We start from the raw sequence: 17,798 nt of genomic DNA on the forward strand, positions 1-17,798 counted from the left end.
TCCATTGGTAGGCACGAGGAATTGCTTCGTGGGCTGATGGAGCTGATGGAGGGGTTCCAAACGTTGGCTGAGCGCCATGACCGGGCATTGGACATGCTGCTGGAGCAATTCCGCAGGTCGTCTGGGGTGCAGCCTGCCACGGTGGTAACCGTTAGCAGCGCCGCCCCATCGGCCACTCCACCTTCCCGTGAGCCCTGGTTACCTCCTCCGGAACGCTTTAATGGAGAGCCGAGCACCGGTCGGATGTTCCTAGCTCAGTGTGCCCTCATTTCCGAGCTTCAGCCCTCCTCCTTCCCCTCGGATTGCTCCAAAATAGCCTACCTCATCACGCCGATGTCTGGAAGGGCTCTCACCTGGGCTACCGCCGTATGGGAACAGCATCCAGCCATATGCGCGAGCCTGGAGTGGTTTGTGGGAGAGGTGATGAAGGTCTTTGATGCCCCGTTCCCCCGGGAGAGAAGCTGCCCGGAAGCTAATCCAGCTCCGGCAGGACGCTTGCACTGTGGCTGACTATGCAGTGGATTTCCGTACATTGGCAGCGGAGAGTGAGTGGAACCCAGAAGCACTGTTCAACATGTTCCTGCACGGTGTCTCGGAGGAGGGTAAGAACGAGCTTGCGGCTCGAGAGTTACCCACAGATTTTGACTCCCTCATCGCTTTGACCATCCGCATCGATGGGCGATTGCGGGAATGACAGATGGAGAGGAAATTCGATTTCACTCGCACGTCCAGTGATTCCACCTCACCTCCGAGTCATCCCGGAAGTCCCCAACGGTCCTGTGGCCGAGAGCACCCAAGATTTTGCTCCAGCGACACAACCCACTCATCAACTGGTCTACGGGTGATATCATGGGCTGGAGTCCGTTCTGTCACACCCATTGTCTGAAGTCGGCGCAACCTGCCCCGGGACGTCTTCCTGGGTCCTTAGTGGTGGTTCCTGATCTCTCCGCCATTCCCGCAGAGTACCAGGACCTCCGGGAGGTGTTCAGCAAGTCCCGGGCCACTTCCCTTCCGCCGCACCGCCCCTATGACTGCGGGATTGACCTTCTCCCTAGCACCATGCGGATATGAGAGGGGGACGAGTGGAAAACCGCCTTCAACATGGCCAGCAGCCACTACGAATATCTGGTCATGCCCTTTGGCCTCACCAACGCCACTGCCGTGTTCCAGGCTCTGGTGAATGATGTTCTCTGTGACATGCTGACCCGGTTCGTCTTCGTCTACATTGATGACATCCTCGTCTTCTCCTGCTCACCCCAAGAACATGTACTCCATGTCCGGCAGGTTCTCCAGCGCCTTCTGATCCCGAGAAGGTGAAAGCGTTGGTGGATTGGCCTCAGCCTACATCCAGGGTGCAGCTGCAATGCTTCCTGGGGTTCGCCAACTTCTATCGCCGCTTTATCCGTGGATACAGCACCCTGGCCTCCCCCCTGTCTGCCCTCACCTCTACCAAGGTTCCGTTCACGTGGTCCACGGACGTTCCGGGACCTTAAACACCGCTTCACCGCGGCTCCGATCCTGGTTCATCTGGACCCTTCCCGACCAAATTATTAGGGTGAGGCACATGGGCTACTAACAGCTTACTACACAACATACATTTAGTATTACTTTCTTAGCTACAGTATACACATCTCCCTGGCATATTACATAATTTACGCAGCAGCATACAAGACATTTTTGGACTCAGCTTGTTGTGCTGTGCTCACTTGAACAGGAAAGTGGCGCGGCAGTCCTTAGTGGACAAATTCTGTCATACAAAGTCTGGCATCCTCTGGATTTATGGTGCTTTCAAGACAACTGGGAACTCAGAAAAAAAGGTTGAATCATGATGATGTCAGTGATCTTCAGGTCGTAGCTCTAGAAAGAGGCCCGAGTTCCCGATTTACAATTCCAAGTTGGATGAAAGTTCAAAACGTATTTTCCCAGTCGAAGCTCATTTTTCCCGAGTTCCCAGTTGTCTTGAACTCACTAAAGTCAGATTTTGCCGTTCCAAGTTAACAGTGGTTTTGAGTGCGGCACAAATCATGCTTCATTGATAGTATGGCCAATGTTGAATGTGTATAATTGTAAACTAGAAAAAGAGATCATTAATCTTAGATTTGGGACCACACAGTCACTCCACTGAATAGCAGGCTAATGAATGCTTTGCAATGCTTGCAGTTAGGCACTGATTCCGTCCAAACCACTCATTGTTGAATTTGCGATTTCCAACCTGTTGTGTAATGTTTATGTCAAATGGCCGATGAGCACTGATATGTTTTATCTGTAATTTTTCGTTATTATTTCTCTTCATATGACAAGGATTAAAAAGGATTTGCCAGTAGATTGTTGACTTGATTCATGAAGATGACTGCTTGCTAAGATTTTGAAAGTATGATGTTGACACGATCAGTCCAATCAAAGCTACTATAGATATAACGTGATTTGACGTCATTTTATCTGTGGCCAATGATCTTGAGCCTTCCTGGATGGACACTTCTAATGTTACTCTATAGAAGCACCCAAGAGCCTTGAATTTTCGAGCTCTACCCTTAGACTTGGCGGTGACGTAGTGTCCCCATGAGTGACAGAACACTGAGCCAATCACTGCGCAACGCTCTGTATTTTCTCCTGGCTTGCCCCACCACAGAAAGCGCTGAGCTAGGCTGAAACATCTGCATTTTATAGCTGCCTTACTCAAGAAAACAAAAAAGAGACCATGTTTGGATGCACCGTTATTAACTCAATGATATACTGTATATATATATTTTCTTTACATTGTTTGCAAACTGATATGTGACACGTGTTAATGCCAAAATAACACACCCCCACCTTCCCTGAATGACGGGTCACCACTGTAGGGTTCTAAAATGAACTTAGCCTTAAGATATTTTTGGGAAACCAGGCCCTGTACAAGAGATTCTGTTGGGACAGTACGCCATGATGTTATGTCCTCATCATGGCTGTCCAAGCACTCAAGGTGTAGACAGTATGATAGACAGAGGTGGACAAAAATAAAGTAGATTTAAACAGCCAAGTTTGTTCATCAATCACTCTTTATTTGTCACAGGTTATAAATTAGACAACTTCACTCTTCATCTCTCATCTTATCCCTTATCTATATTAATTTGTGAATGAATTCCCAGCACGCTCATGCTTAAAGGCAAATGGATTCATCTAATCTAATGTAATCTAAGGAAAGTTAAGAAACATCTGTAGTCCTTTATCATTAAAACAAGATAGAGCAATGTAAACAGTGATTAAAATGGGTGATCTGAACTTAACATTTGAAAATTCTCTAGCATGATTAGAAAACATTTTGTAGGAAAACTTGGTACTTTTCCATCATGATATAAAACAGAAAATATTTTGTCATTTTGAACCTTGTGATAATCTCTGTATAAACAGTGCATTGCATTCTGTCCCCAAAAAATATCCTGGACAAAAAAAGTGCATTTATTTTCTGAGGAATGTTGGGTGTGTGGTTGGAAGCTTCACAATAGTTATGTATTGTAAGATGAAGAGTTTTGACGGCTTGAATGTTTCTACTGTTCAATCGGACGGTCTAAAGGTCCTTAACAATCACAATGTTGTAAGCTATTTTATTTATGGTCCTCTGGGCACTAAAAAAAAATCTGTAATCACAAATTACTATCTTGTTCCCGAACAGATAAACCAGTTTGCAGATAAAAGTTCACATCATGCCATGGCCACTCATTATTTGTAGAGGAAGTGGTGCTGTAGTCTATAAAGACTATAGACTCTGTTCTGCAGCAGGGTCTTCCTTGTGGCATCAGTGTTGTTTGGTCCTGTGGTCAGGTTTGTATTTGAGAAGCAGGCCGAGAGAGGCAAAGCCAAACAGCGCCGTCTGGACAAACCAGAGGCAACGTGTCATTGTGCCGTCCACCCCTTTGTCACTGTGAAGAGAGTGACACACACACACACACACACACACACACACACAGACAGGCAGCAGTTTAGTCTCAGGTTCAGTGTCAGTGACTACAACACAATGGCCCGGCTGTAAAAATTGCTAAAAGTGCGTAGAGGGTAAAATGTGCCAAAAATAACGTCACCAAACATTGGTCAAAATAAAATAAAAAATATTTATTTTTGAACTTTTGGTTTTGCCATTTATCAATGTGTTATTCAATGTGTTGGCCCATAGCAGTAAAGGCCAAATTCAATGTATTATCAAATATTTGTTATATAACGACAAGGTTCCTACAATTCTAAATTAAAAGGGCTAAATTATACATTTTATGACCATCTTAAAACAATTACATATGTTAGCTTAGTAGATATTGCGATCTAAATGTTTAGACCTACAGGGGTTTTAAAGTAGGTGTGATAGCATGTCACTAGAGGGAGCCTGATAGAAAGCAGAACAATAGCACCCCCTAGAGGAGACATGGATATATGAACATCCATCTTACCTGCAGACCTTCATGGCAACAAGGGCTTCTGCCACGTGGATGACCCAGGTTGCCCACCATCTGAAACACAGAGCAACACCCAACATTCAGAATGAGGATGTTTCTAGTCAATGTCTAACAGCTTTCTTTAAAAACAGTCTTACAGGCAAGTGACCAATGATTTTATGATTTCCTCTAGCTACAGTGTAATGGTCCCACACCACAGCAATTGATTAGAGATTCAAAAACAGAAAACACATTGGTCTTGTGCGGATATAAAATGTGTGAGTGTTTCTTTGATATTTCATAAGCGGTCATGTATGTGATTGATGAGTGGAAGTGTTACACTGTTTGAAAATGTTGTGATAAGAGTGTGAAAATGGTGGGACACAGTGGATTATGCAGACTGACCAAGCCTCTGCATTCTGTGGGTACTTGGCACATCATTCGAAATCTCATTTACAGTGATATGGTGTAATGGCAAACCTACCCAGTGCAGTAATTATTCCTTGTTCATTTCCATGCTAAATCTAAAATGATTAGTTATTACAGAGATAGGCCTAACAACTGTAGAAGTTGCATGTGCTTGACATTGTAACTACAGTTTCATTCAGCATTTCTTTCAATTTCACATTGACTATCCTCATTCTGACTATAAAGTTGTTTGGCCAACATTTTGACGAATACTACTTGATGACAGAATCGTGTAAACATTATCATGGAGAAACACTAACTTACCCTTTGTACATGAGAGAATGGTAATTGTTCACCAGGTATCTGGACAGGGTGCCAAGCGGACCCAGGTTGTCATAGGGGACCTGCTGTGGCCAGAACACTGTCCACTGAAACACAGAACAGAGATGCGGCCAGACAGTCAGCTCATGGAATACACATAGTTTTCACTAAATAGCATGTTATAAACAGCGCCAAGTACACATGAATTGCTTCCACAACTTTTGACAACATTAATTAGGTACACATGTCCCCCATCCAAGTCATTTTCTAATATAATCACACGGTCACTGCAACATTGAGTTTTGAATATTATGTCCACCTCTGACAGGTTGCAACCTGCTTAACAAAAAGACTATTCAGGCCAATACATTCCAGAGGGCTTCCAGCTTGTGCAGAGGCCATTGTGCACTAACTCTCCACTTTTGGCTCATCATTGTTCGGGTATAGCCAAACTCATTTAGCTTTGCTGGCAGTCCTAGCAAGCAGTTGTCACTGGGGTTCCCGTGTTGGCACACACATCCTGACATTAGTATGACCTCTGACATGACTGAGGAAGGCAACGTACACGATAGATGTGGTGGGGAAATTATGTGTCAATGAGGAGATATTATTTAGCCAGAATAGAACTAAACTACTAAGAGACATATGGCACCCAAATGATATTTTCACGCCTGCTATGTTAAGTTAAACTCACCCTTTCCCCACATTCCAAACATAATGCGTTATCTATAGGGTTCATATGGCTGATAAATAGCCCTGGTTAGAGAAATGTCAAAGGCTATCTTACGTTACAATATCATGGAATTCTTTCGATCCTTTCCATTCCGCAGCGCAGGTACATTCTTCCACTCCCCCCACACCACAAGTAACTGCAATAATAGATAGCTTAAAAGTCGGTAATTACAACGGAAACTATACAATATATATTTTTTCAATGAATTACAAATGTTCAAATGAATTGTATTTGCCGGGATCTTACTGCAGGAATAATTCATATTTAACTCGCAGGGTTGATGACCTGGATACACTTTCATTGCAAGCGCAACATCCAGGCTAACTTCGTAAGCTAAATACTGTACTACTTCGTCCTGGACTTCACGGGAATTCAATAATAAACAACAAAAACAAATGTCTGAATAAAAGACAGAAAGTTGGCCGAGTAAAATAGAGATTCACCCGGAGTCTATTCGTGGTGACGCCTTGGCTATGTTTACGGCACGGTGACTGGCACAGTCAACTCAACAATTTGCTTTATAATTGCTTCAAAACCATCCACGTTTTGTGGCTTTGACTTACTGTGAAGTATCCCATCGAAAGCGCCACTGTAGTTATCCAAAAAATACTGGTTCTTCTGAAATAATGACACCCATCGCTTTTGGCCATGGTGGCGTTTAATATGTCCCGCTCTCAAATTAACACGTGCAACAAAAACAACGGAACTTTTTTGTACCGAGACTTCTGTCTATGAAAGGGATTAGAGTACGGTAGGATGATGTCTTTATCAGTCATATGATATCCAAGGTTCAATATTGATTTGAGACAAGTGCTATTTTGTTTCGAAATACGAATAGCCGTGACTAAAATAAAGAGAAAAGTCAAAAGTGCATGCATTGTATGTGTGCATGTATTTTTTATGTATTATACATTTACAACTCTGAATAGAATAGACGAAAATCATTGGCAAGTAAATGTATTTGCCAATGATTTTCGTCTATTTTATTCAAAGTTATAGGATTAAAGCTCAGTAAAAGTGGGTAATGGATGTAGACTAGATCTAAGCTAATGGTTCTACAGTAAAATGGTCATGGGACCTAAGGTATTTACAAGCTGATCCTCATAGTCTAGATATCTCTATCTGCATGACAATAACGAATCAATCACTTTATGGTTTTTACACCATTAGTCAAATGGGAAATTGGTCAAACTAGTTATCATTACTTATTTACTCACTGATCGTTGCATGTAAAACTGTGTGTCGAAAGTATTTAAAATCCTGAGCAAAACAGTTCATGAACTCAAAGAATAGCCTACATGAGGCCATTGTGAAATAGAGACAATGTATTTGCATGTGCTATGAGTTTAACTTGTTTATTTTGTAATATAGCTTTTATTTGAAGCAGTGATGAAACAGCATGTGAGGAGCCATCATATGACACGTTCTGAAGTGTGCAAATGCAAATGTTATAGGCTATGTATGCATTGAGGAGGACAATACTGGTTTTGCAATAGGCTTATAGTACCAAAGGTGTAATAGGATTTGCATAACCCCCAGAATGAATTGCTGTCGGGTAGCCGTTCCAAAACATCGGGACACTGATCCTAGCAGTCCAGATAAGGAAAGAAAAGACAAGGAATGTCTCACCGGCTGATATTAAAAGTAGAGATAACAGTGCTGTTATTGCATTTTGTTAAATGTTATTTGGGATTATTACTATATAATAATATTAACACCAGTAAGAGATAAAATACTAAGATATATTACAGTATATTGTACTATTTACATAATATTATTGTTTTTTGGTTCAACTACTTGTGTGTTTAAATACTTGTGTGTGGTGTCCCTACATTTCTATCAGTGTCACTGAGCTGAAAGTTCACTGTCCTCTGGGTCAGTCTTTCCCATAGGCCATGATGAAACCAGCGCAACCCCTGGCCTTTCACTGTATTGGGCCTATACATTAATGGGAGTTGAGGCAGCATGTTGATAATGGTCCTATTAATCACCAAACAATTACACATCCTTGTTTTTCTTATTTTTATATCTTGCATCTGTGTTGCATTTCAATAGAAAACAGCAGTTGTGGAAAAGGTTCAATTCGTGAATGGCATTTTGCGTTTCACTAAGACGGCATGTGAGTTGATATTTCTTCAAGACAATTGTTTGCTTAGTGGGTGCAAACAAACCAATGAATTTGTGAATACAAAAAAAAGTTAGCAGCTGTAATAGTTTCTGTGGACACAATGCCAAACACTTGTTTATAAGGCACACGAGTAGTATTTTATTCAGTCATGTATTTTATGTCTCCTTGTGTGCCAATGACCTTGCATGTGATGAGGATGAGAGGATGATGTGAATGTGAGAGGGCCATTGGTTAGTCCAAAAAACATTCAGATTATCTTGGCCTCAGTACCGCTAAGACAACCCCCAGGGCAACACAAACTTACCCGCCCCTAAACTGCCAAACTAAGGCGGGGATAGCTGTTGGGTCCAGAGTATATAAAAGGGCGGCCTATATATATGGGAGACAGCTATGTCTTGAGAGCCTTCATGGAGGAGCATCTATAGCAACACAGAACACCTACAGATTCCTACACATCATGTGGAAGGACACCAGCACCGGTAAGGAGAGGTCACTGGCTGACACAGCATATAGACAATATCAGCTTTCTATCTTTGAGTAGGCCAGGTGAATCACAGATTATAATTATTGTCATTTTTGGGGGGAAATTTATTTATTTAGTAACTTTTTTTAAATTCTCTAAAACTGAACATTTGCTTTTGTAAAAACAATGAATTTTTGGGGTTTGAAATATCAAAGGAACTTTACAGATGTTTTGGTCCTATGGGGTAGGTTTACCAGTCGTAATGCTTCAAGGTGATAGAGTCACATATAGATTCTTGCCTAAGCAACCTATCCTGGAGACAGACTTACTACATGATAAGACCACCTGCCACGACCTTTCGTGCCCTGGGCTCCTCTTGCTCATGTCTGATCTGGAACCTGTTGTTTTCCCCTCAGATGTACCTGGACAGTTGGCTGTTACCGGAGTCTCGTCCCGGAGTACCAACCGCAGAAAGAGGACCAGCTTCTCCAAAGAGCACGTGGAGCTACTCCGTGTCACCTTTGAGACAGACCCTTACCCTGGCATCAGCCTGAGAGAGAGCCTGTCCCAGAAAACAGGGCTACCTGAATCTCGTATCCAGGTAAGCACACATGTAAGTGTAACAGTATAACTTTAGTACGTCCCCTCGCCCCGACCTCGGGTGCGAACCAGGGACCCTCTGCACACATCAATAACTGACACCCACGAAGCGTCGTTACCCATCGCTCCACAAAGGCCGCGGCCCTTGCAGAGCAAGGGGCAACACTACTTCTAGGTTTCAGAGCAAGTGACGTAACTGATTGAAACGCTACTAGCGCGTACCCGCTAACTAGCTAGCCATTTCACATCCGTTACACTCACCCCCCTTTCAACCTCCTCCTTTTCCGCAGCAACCAGTGATCCGGGTCACGGCACCAATGTAACAGTATAACTTTAGTACGTCCCCTCGCCCCGACACGGGCGCGAACCAGGGACCCTCTGCACACATCAACAACAGTCACCCACTGAGCGTCGTTACCCATCGCTCCACAAAACCCGCGGCCCTTGCTGCGCAAGGGGCAACACTACTTCTAGGTTTCAGAGCAAGTGACGTAACTGATTGAAACGCTACTAGCGCGTACCCGCTAACTAGCTAGCCATTTCACATCCGTTACATAAGCATGCTGGAACATGCATGCACAGACGCACGCACACGCGAGTGTAGTGGGCTTGGTTTATATTACAAATGCCCTGTGTTCAAAATGGGGCCTGCATGTGTGCTGCTGATACTGGTACCAGGGTTTCTGTTTATCTTTTAATTCAATATGATGATGTAAGCGGTTTTATCTGCAGTTCGTTTGGTCTGACTGGCAGAATGTAAAACACTTATAGTAAACAGAGGAGACAAAAGCAAGATAAGCCCCAATGCTCTCACTGTATTCTACAGCTGCTTGGTAAATTATTAACATGGGCTCAAAGCAGATAATTCTATTCTATCGTCACTGGAGTCAACTAACTGAAACACAGTTTCTGTTTGCGTTGGATGTACATTCTAAATGCAGTGTTATAACACAGTTGTTTTGCAATTTCTCTCCAGGTGTGGTTCCAGAACAGGAGGGCTCGGACTCTGAAGTGTAAGGGAGCTAAGAAGTTTATGTGCCAATCAGACTCTGGCTTACACTCCCCTGGTGGGTTCACTACCCACCACAGCATTGCCCCTCTGTCCACCCCCCCCTGCCTGCCCCCTGCCTACCCCGCCCAGGTGAAGGAGGAGGATTACTTTTTCTATGGACGCTACTTTCCACCATACCCTGGAGCGGAGGAGACTGGCCACAACAGGCAGGCCAGGGTGCTGGGATACAGCTCCAGCACGCACATGAAGAGCCCCGGGCACCAGATGGTTCAAGGAGCCTGGCCCCAGGCGGTTGATCAGACGACTCCAGTCCAGTCCATGTGGAGCCCCTCTCCTCTGGAGGTGAGGAACTACAGCTCAGGCTCCAGCAAGGCCTTCCTCTACCATCGCTCAGCCGAGCAGCAGCCCTTCTACAACAACCCCCAGGAAGCCTATGGAGGCCCCATTTCCCAGACCCAGGCCACAGCCACCCCGGATTCCGGCTGCTGGGAGGTTGGACAAGAGAACACCCCTCCGATGGAAGACCAAGGTTCCCGATTGGATGGCTCCTGGAGCATGGCTATGTCTACCACAGAATACCCAGGACAAGCCCCGCACTATGCCCCCTTACCAGAGCTCCCGGCCATGTCCCTGCAGGAGATCCTGGGAGAGCTGGAGGGAGAGTAGCAGGAGGGAGATGGACTGGACAGCCACCCCAATGGGGACGAACTGGTTTACTGCTGAAGTCTTATCTCACTTTTTTTTTGAATGATAGACAATCTCTTTATTGTTATTATTATTGTAGCATTTTGTATGTTTGTGGGAGTACGAGAGGGTTTACTGTATAGCCTGTGTTTCTGTGGACTAAATGCGCCCAGAGAGAGAAAGAGAGAGAGAGACAGAGAGAGAAAGAGAAAGAGAAAGAGAAAGAGAGAGAGAGAGAGAGAGAGAGAGAGAGAGAGAGAGAGAGAGAGAGGATCAAATGTCCTTAGTAATTCCACAATGATTCAATTTATTCTCCCATGTACTTCATCCCAATTCATTTCAATAACCTAAAATGTATCTATTTATTTATCTATCACTTCCTGCACTATCACTTCCTGCACTACTCAGACTATTTGCATTGCCACCCTCCACCCCCCACGCTGCTGCTACTCTCTGTTATTACCTATGCATAGCCACTTTAATAACTCTACCTACATGTAGATACTTACCTCTATACGGTGCCCCTGCACATTGACAGATTGACTCTGTACCGGTACCCTCTGTATATAGCCCAGCTATTGTTATTTACTGCTGTTCTTTAATTATTAGTTATTCTTATCTCTTACTTTTTTTAAAGTATTTTCTTAAAACTGAATTGTTGGTTAAGGGCTTTTCACTGTAAGGTCTACACCTATTGTATTCGGCGCATGTGATTTGATAAGAACAAATCCATTGTATAAAAACACCTTTGATTTAGAGGAAGTCATATCGTTTTGATTCATAAAGTATCATGCCATAATGAAGGGTATTTAAAACACAGAGAGACTAAGTAGGCCTTCAAGATGGTTGTGAATCCACTGAGTAAGGCTTTGAATTGACGTTCCTTTACACTCATCTGCATTTGTCATGCATTTGATCCGTTGTCCCTCTTGCACAGTGTAAAGCAACATATATCCACTAGATGGTGCTTGTAAGTCACAGATTCATAGTATGGGAATGCAAGGAGCTGGTCAATGTACCGTGTATCAATTATAATGCTGTTTCTGACCATAACTCTTAAATTGTCCATACAAGCTGCTGTATGAAGTGGCATTTGTCATTACTCTTATGCTCGATTACCATGATGACCAATTTTAATTACCATATATTATAGGATACATTTTTATAGATTTTTGAAACTCCATTCTGCTTCTATATATTGTAGTGCCCATGTTTTGAAACTCCATTCTGCTTCTATATTATGTATTGTAATGCCCATGTTTTGAAACTCCATTCTGCTTCTATATTATGTATTGTAGAGCCCATGTTTTGAAACTCCATTCTGCTTCTATATTATGTATTGTAGAGCCCATGTTTTGAAACTCCATTCTGCTTCTATATTATGTATTGTAGAGCCCATGTTTTGAAACTCCATTCTGCTTCTATATTATATATTGTAGAGCCCATGTTTTGAAACTCCATTCTGCTTCTATATTATGTATTGTAGTGCCCATGTTTTGAAACTCCATTCTGCTTCTATATTATGTATTGTAGTGACCATGTTTTGAAACTCCATTCTGCTTCTATATTATGTATTGTAGAGCCCATGTTTTGAAACTCCATTCTGCTTCTATATTATGTATTGTAGAGCCCATGTTTTGAAACTCCATTCTGCTTCTATATTATGTATTGTAGAGCCCATGTTTTGAAACTCCATTCTGCTTCTATATTATGTATTGTAGAGCCCATGTTTTGAAACTCCATTCTGCTTCTATATTATGTATTGTAGAGCCCATGTTTTGAAACTCCATTCTGCTTCTATATTATGTATTGTAGTGACCATATTTTAAAACTCCATTCTGCTTCTATATTATGTATTGTAGAGCCCATGTTTTGAAACTCCATTCTGCTTCTATATTATGTATTGTAGAGCCCATGTTTTGAAACTCCATTCTGCTTCTATATTATGTTTTGTAGAGCCCATGTTTTGAAACTCCATTCTGCTTCTATATTATGTATTGTAGTGACCATATTTTGAAACTCCATTCTGCTTCTATATTATGTATTGTAGAGCCCATGTTTTGAAACTCCATTCTGCTTCTATATTATGTATTGTAGAGCCAATGTTTTGAAACTCCATTCTGCTTCTATATATTGTAGTGCCGATGTTTTGAAACTCCATTCTGCTTCTATATTATGTATTGTAGTGCCCATGTTTTGAAACTCCATTCTGCTTCTATATTATGTATTGTAGTGCCCATGTTTTGAAACTCCATTCTGCTTCTATATTATGTATTGTAGAGCCCATGTTTTGAAACTCCATTCTGCTTCAATATTATGTATTGTAGAGCCCATGTTTTGAAACTCCATTCTGCTTCTACATTATGTATTGTAGTGCCCGTGTTTTGAATTTTTTTCAGGTCTCTCTCTCAAAAAAAGTCAACCTTCATGGGAAAAATAAAGGATAAATGGTTCAAAAAGACTGTATATGTTTCCAACTATAATTCTAAAACCACACTCTTTTATAATACAAATCAGACCGTCTGTACCATCCATTTTTCTATCGCTCATGGATATGTCTAATGATAATGATATTGTAAGATTTCTATGGACACCATAGAAGATCCCTCCCGGCATGCGCCAAACTGACCACCCTTCTACATGACGTCTTACCACACAGAAAGGGGAGACAGTACTGGCAGAGTTCTTTACAACCAGAAACGACTGTCCAGCATCCACACAAGGACAAACAGGCTGACACGTTCTACCATAGCCACTGCCATCAGACTTTTTAATAGCCAAATGTGACTTTTTAAACTGTAGTTTCTTGTAAGCTAGGAACCTTTTCATTGAATGTAATCCCCTGTGTTTTTGTTTTTGTCTAAATGTAACTGTGCATTCTGCAATATTCAGTCTTGTCGACTGCAAGCATGAATGAAATAAATCAAATCGAATCAACCGATGACCTCACTCTACCTCTCATAATACAACAGCATCCACCAGATCAGCTGAGTAGGGAGGTGTATATCTGTTGCTATGACCAACATTTTCCCGCGACTGCTACCTCTGTAGTCACACCTGCTCCACAGGGGGAAATGGGCTGCGAGACACAATGGAAAGAGAGACATCTGTTGCTCTCACCCAGCAGCACAATTCATTCACAGTAGCATCATTCATTACACAGGTCATAGAGGAACATTTAGGAAAATGTTTGTATATGGGAGGTGAACATAACAAAAGGATTATTTGCATAGTGATATTTCGTAGTAGTGTACCGGAGAGACCTAAAGAGAACACAGAGATATGCATGTACACACACACACACACACACACACACACACACACACACACACACACACACACACACACACACACACACACACACACACACACACACACACACACACACACACACACACACACACACACACACACACACACACACACACACAGTTTTCCCCCATCCCATTCCAAGCAGCATCAATCAATGGCATATCACACTTTCACAAAATGCTTGAAGACATGGCTAAAGGTCAATCAGATTTGTGAACATGGTCCCTAGCTGTGTGTTGCCGCTTTCCATGTCTGTTGTCTGTAACTTGTAAGGTGTGGAAACACTTTGTTGCTTTTATGAATTTTGTCTTGCTGCTTTTTGTTCTATGTTGCTCTGTCTGTATGCTACGTCTTGCTTGTCCTATGTTGCTCTGTCTGTATGCTATGTCTTGCTTGTCCTATGTTGCTATGTCTTGCTTGTTCTATATTGCTATTGTCTATATTGTAATTGTTTTTAATAACCTGCCCAGGGACTGCGGTTGAAAATTAGCCGGCTGGCTAAAACCGGCACTTTTACTGAAACGTTGATTAATGTGCACTGTCCCTGTAAAAATAAAAATAAACTCAAACTCAAGTGAAGATGTGCAATAAGACAGGAGAGAGGGGAGCAATCACAAAGCCCTGAGATGAGCTCTTAAATTAGAATGTGCAATACAGGACCACACTGAGGGATTGATGAAATTACAGGCCATATTTTTTGTGAAGGCTGGACTCATACCCTAGAACTGTCAGCAGTTGATGGAACAACCCATCAGTCATATGCCTGTCTTCCCCAAGCTTGTTACACATTGGAAAATTGACACTGTGTGTGTGTGTCCGCACGTCTTTGCGTTTGTGTGTGTGTGTTCATGTGCATGTGTGTGTGTGTGTTTGTGTGTGTAAGTATGTGCATGTGCGTGTCTGTGCATGCATTTGTGTGCACATGTCACATGAAAAAAAGGTAGTATCTAGAAATATGGTAGAAGAGCGCACCAATCCAAATGAAGCACTGGAGACTTATCAGTTACCGTAGCTACTGAGACAAAGATTTTGATTCTTTATTTTATTTATTTTATTTAACCTTTATTTAACCAGGTAGGCAAATTGAGAACACGTTCTCATTTACAATTGCGACCTGGCCAAGATAAAGCAAAGCAGTTCGACACATACAACAACACATAGTTACACATGGAGTAAGACAAACATATAGTCAATAATACAGTGAAAAAAAATAAGTCTATATACAATGAGAGCAAGTGAGGTGAGATAAGGGAGGTGAAGGCAAACAAATATATGTATAAATAAATAAAAATATAAAAAGGCCATGGAGGCGAAGTGAATACAACACAGCAAGTAAAATAAAAACTAAAAAACACTGGAATGGTTGGTTTGCAGTGGAAGAAAGTGCAAAGTAGAGACAGAAATGATGGGGTGCAAAGGAGCAAAATAAATTAATAAATAAATACAGTAGGTAAAGAGGTAGTTGTTTGGGCTAAATTGTAGATGGGTTATGTACAGGTGCAGTAATCTATGAGCTGCTCTGACAGCTGGTGCTTAAAGCTAGTGAGGGAGATAAGTGTTTCCAGTTTCAGAGATTTTTGTAGTTCGTTCCAGTCATTGGCAGCAGAGAACTGGAAGGAGAGGCGTCCAAAGGAAGAATTGGTTTTGGGGGTGACTAGAGAGATATACCTGCTGGAGCGCGTGCTACAGGTAGGTGCTGCTATGGTGACCAGCGAGCTGAGATAAGGGGGGACTTTACCTAGCAGGGTCTTGTAGATGACCTGGAACCAGTGGGTTTGGCGACGAGTATGAAGCGAGGGCCAGCCAACGAGAGTGTACAGGTCGCAGTGGTGGGTAGTATATGGGGCTTTGGTGACAAAACGGATGGCACTGTGATAGACTACATCCAATTTATTGAGTAGGGTTTTGGAGGCTATTTTGTAAATGACATCACCGAAGTCGAGGATTGGTAGGATGGTCAGTTTTACAAGGGTATGTTTGGCAGCATGAGTAAAGGATGCTTTGTTGCGGAATAGGAAGCCAATTCTAGATTTGACTTTGGATTGGAGATGTTTGATGTGAGTCTGGAAGGAGAGTTTACAGTCTAACCAGACACCTAGGTATTTGTAGTTGTCCACATATTCTAAGTCAGAGCCGTCCAAAGTAGTGATGTTGGACAGGCGGGCAGGAGCAGGCAGCGATCGGTTGAAGAGCATGCATTTAGTTTTACTTGTATTTAAGAGCAGTTGGAGGCCACGGAAGGAGAGTTGTATGGCATTGAAGCTCGCCTGGAGGGTTGTTAACACAGTGTCAAAAGAAGGGCCAGAAGTATACAGAATAGTGTCGTCTGCGTAGAGGTGGATCAGAGAATCACCAGCAGCAAGAGCGACATCATTGATGTATACAGAGAAGAGAGTCGGTCCAAGAATTGAACCCTGTGGCACCCCCATAGAGACTGCCAGAGGCCCGGACAACAGACCCTCCGATTTGACACACTGAACTCGATCAGAGAAGTAGTTGGTGAACCAGGCGAGGCAATCATTAGAGAAACCAAGGCTGTCGAGTCTGCCGATGAGGATGTGGTGATTGACAGAGTCAAAAGCCTTGGCCAGGTCAATGAATACGGCTGCACAGTATTGTTTCCTATCGATGGCGGTTACGATATCGTTTATGACCTTGAGCGTGGCTGAGGTGCACCCATGACCAGCTCTGAAACCAGATTGCATAGCGGAGAAGGTGTGGTGGGATTCGAAATGGTCGGTAATCTGTTTGTTGACTTGGCTTTCGAAGACCTTAGAAAGGCAGGGTAGGATAGATATAGGTCTGTAGCAGTTAGGGTCAAGAGTGTCCCCCCCTTTGAAGAGGGGGATAACCGCAGCTGCTTTCCAATCTTTGGGGATCTCAGACGACACGAAAGAGAGGTTGAAGAGGCTAGTAATAGGGGTGGCAACAATTTCAGCAGATAGTTTTAGAAAGAAAGGGTCCAGATTATCTAGCCCGGCTGATTTGTAAGGGTCCAGATTTTGCAGCTCATTTAGAACATCAGCTGACTGTATTTGGGAGAAAGAGAAATGGGGAAGGCTTGGGCGAGTAGCAGAGGGGAGGGCAGTGCTGTTGTCCGGGGTAGGGGTAGCCAGGTGGAAAGCATGGCCAGCCGTAGAAAAATGCTTATTGAAATTCTCAATTATAGTGGATTTGTCGGTGGTGACAGTGTTTCCTATCTTCAGAGCGGTTGGAAGCTGGGAGGAGGTGTTCTTATTCTCCATGGACTTTACGGTGTCCCAGAACTTTTTTGAATTTGTGTTGCAGGAAGCAAATTTCTGCTTGAAAAAGCTAGCCTTGGCTGTTCTAACTGCCTGTGTATAATGGTTTCTGGCTTCCCTGAAAAGTTGCATATCACGGGGGCTGTTCGATGCTAATGCAGAACGCCATAGGATGTTTTTCTGTTGGTTAAGGGCAGTCAGGTCAGGAGAGAACCAAGGGCTATATCTGTTCCTGGTTCTAAATTTCTTGAATGGGGCATGCTTATTCAAGATGGTGAGGAAGGCATTTAAAAAAAATGACCAGGCATCCTCTACTGACGGGATGAGATCAATATCCTTCCAGGATACCCCGGCCAGGTCGATTAGAAAGGCCTGCTCGCTGAAGTGTTTCAGGGAGCGTTTGACAGTGATGAGTGGAGGTCGTTTGACCGCTGACCCATTACGGATGCAGGCAATGAGGCAGTGATCGCTGAGATCTTGGTTGAAAACAGCAGA

The 17,798-nt window shown here is 42.9% G+C and overlaps 2 protein-coding genes across 2 annotated transcripts; one reads left to right on the forward strand and one right to left on the reverse strand.

Annotated features, from left to right (window-relative positions):
• Positions 1-3,017: 3,017 nt before the first annotated feature.
• On the reverse strand, positions 3,018-6,612 carry tmem254 (transmembrane protein 254). The gene is made up of 4 exons (XM_071392849.1): positions 6,426-6,612; positions 5,133-5,236; positions 4,416-4,475; positions 3,018-3,896 (listed from the first exon to the last, which is right to left on the reverse strand). Exons 1-4 carry the CDS (start codon positions 6,510-6,512, stop codon positions 3,773-3,775), a joined length of 375 nt encoding a protein of 124 aa, XP_071248950.1. The 5' UTR covers positions 6,513-6,612; the 3' UTR covers positions 3,018-3,772.
• Positions 6,613-7,754: 1,142 nt separating this feature from the next.
• mxtx1 (mix-type homeobox gene 1) lies at positions 7,755-13,653 on the forward strand. Its single transcript, XM_071392850.1, has 3 exons — positions 7,755-8,469; positions 8,870-9,054; positions 10,030-13,653. Exons 1-3 carry the CDS (start codon positions 8,448-8,450, stop codon positions 10,729-10,731), a joined length of 909 nt encoding a protein of 302 aa, XP_071248951.1. The 5' UTR covers positions 7,755-8,447; the 3' UTR covers positions 10,732-13,653.
• Positions 13,654-17,798: the final 4,145 nt, after the last annotated feature.

Source organism: Salvelinus alpinus, chromosome 3, assembly GCF_045679555.1.
Source record: "Salvelinus alpinus chromosome 3, SLU_Salpinus.1, whole genome shotgun sequence".
Classification (NCBI taxonomy): domain Eukaryota; kingdom Metazoa; phylum Chordata; class Actinopteri; order Salmoniformes; family Salmonidae; genus Salvelinus; species Salvelinus alpinus.

Coding starts and splice junctions, on each gene's coding strand:
- mxtx1 (XM_071392850.1), top strand. CDS start 8,448: ATGTGGAAGGACACCAGCACCG. Junction 8,470..8,869: donor GTGGAAGGACACCAGCACCG/GTAAGGAGAGGT, acceptor TTTTCCCCTCAG/ATGTACCTGGACAGTTGGCT. Junction 9,055..10,029: donor TACCTGAATCTCGTATCCAG/GTAAGCACACAT, acceptor ATTTCTCTCCAG/GTGTGGTTCCAGAACAGGAG.
- tmem254 (XM_071392849.1), bottom strand. CDS start 6,512: ATGGCCAAAAGCGATGGGTGTCATTATTTCAGAAGAACCAGTATTTTT. Junction 4,476..5,132: donor CATTCTCTCATGTACAAAGG/GTAAGTTAGTGT, acceptor TCTGTGTTTCAG/ATGGTGGGCAACCTGGGTCA. Junction 3,897..4,415: donor GTTGCCATGAAGGTCTGCAG/GTAAGATGGATG, acceptor CTCTCTTCACAG/TGACAAAGGGGTGGACGGCA.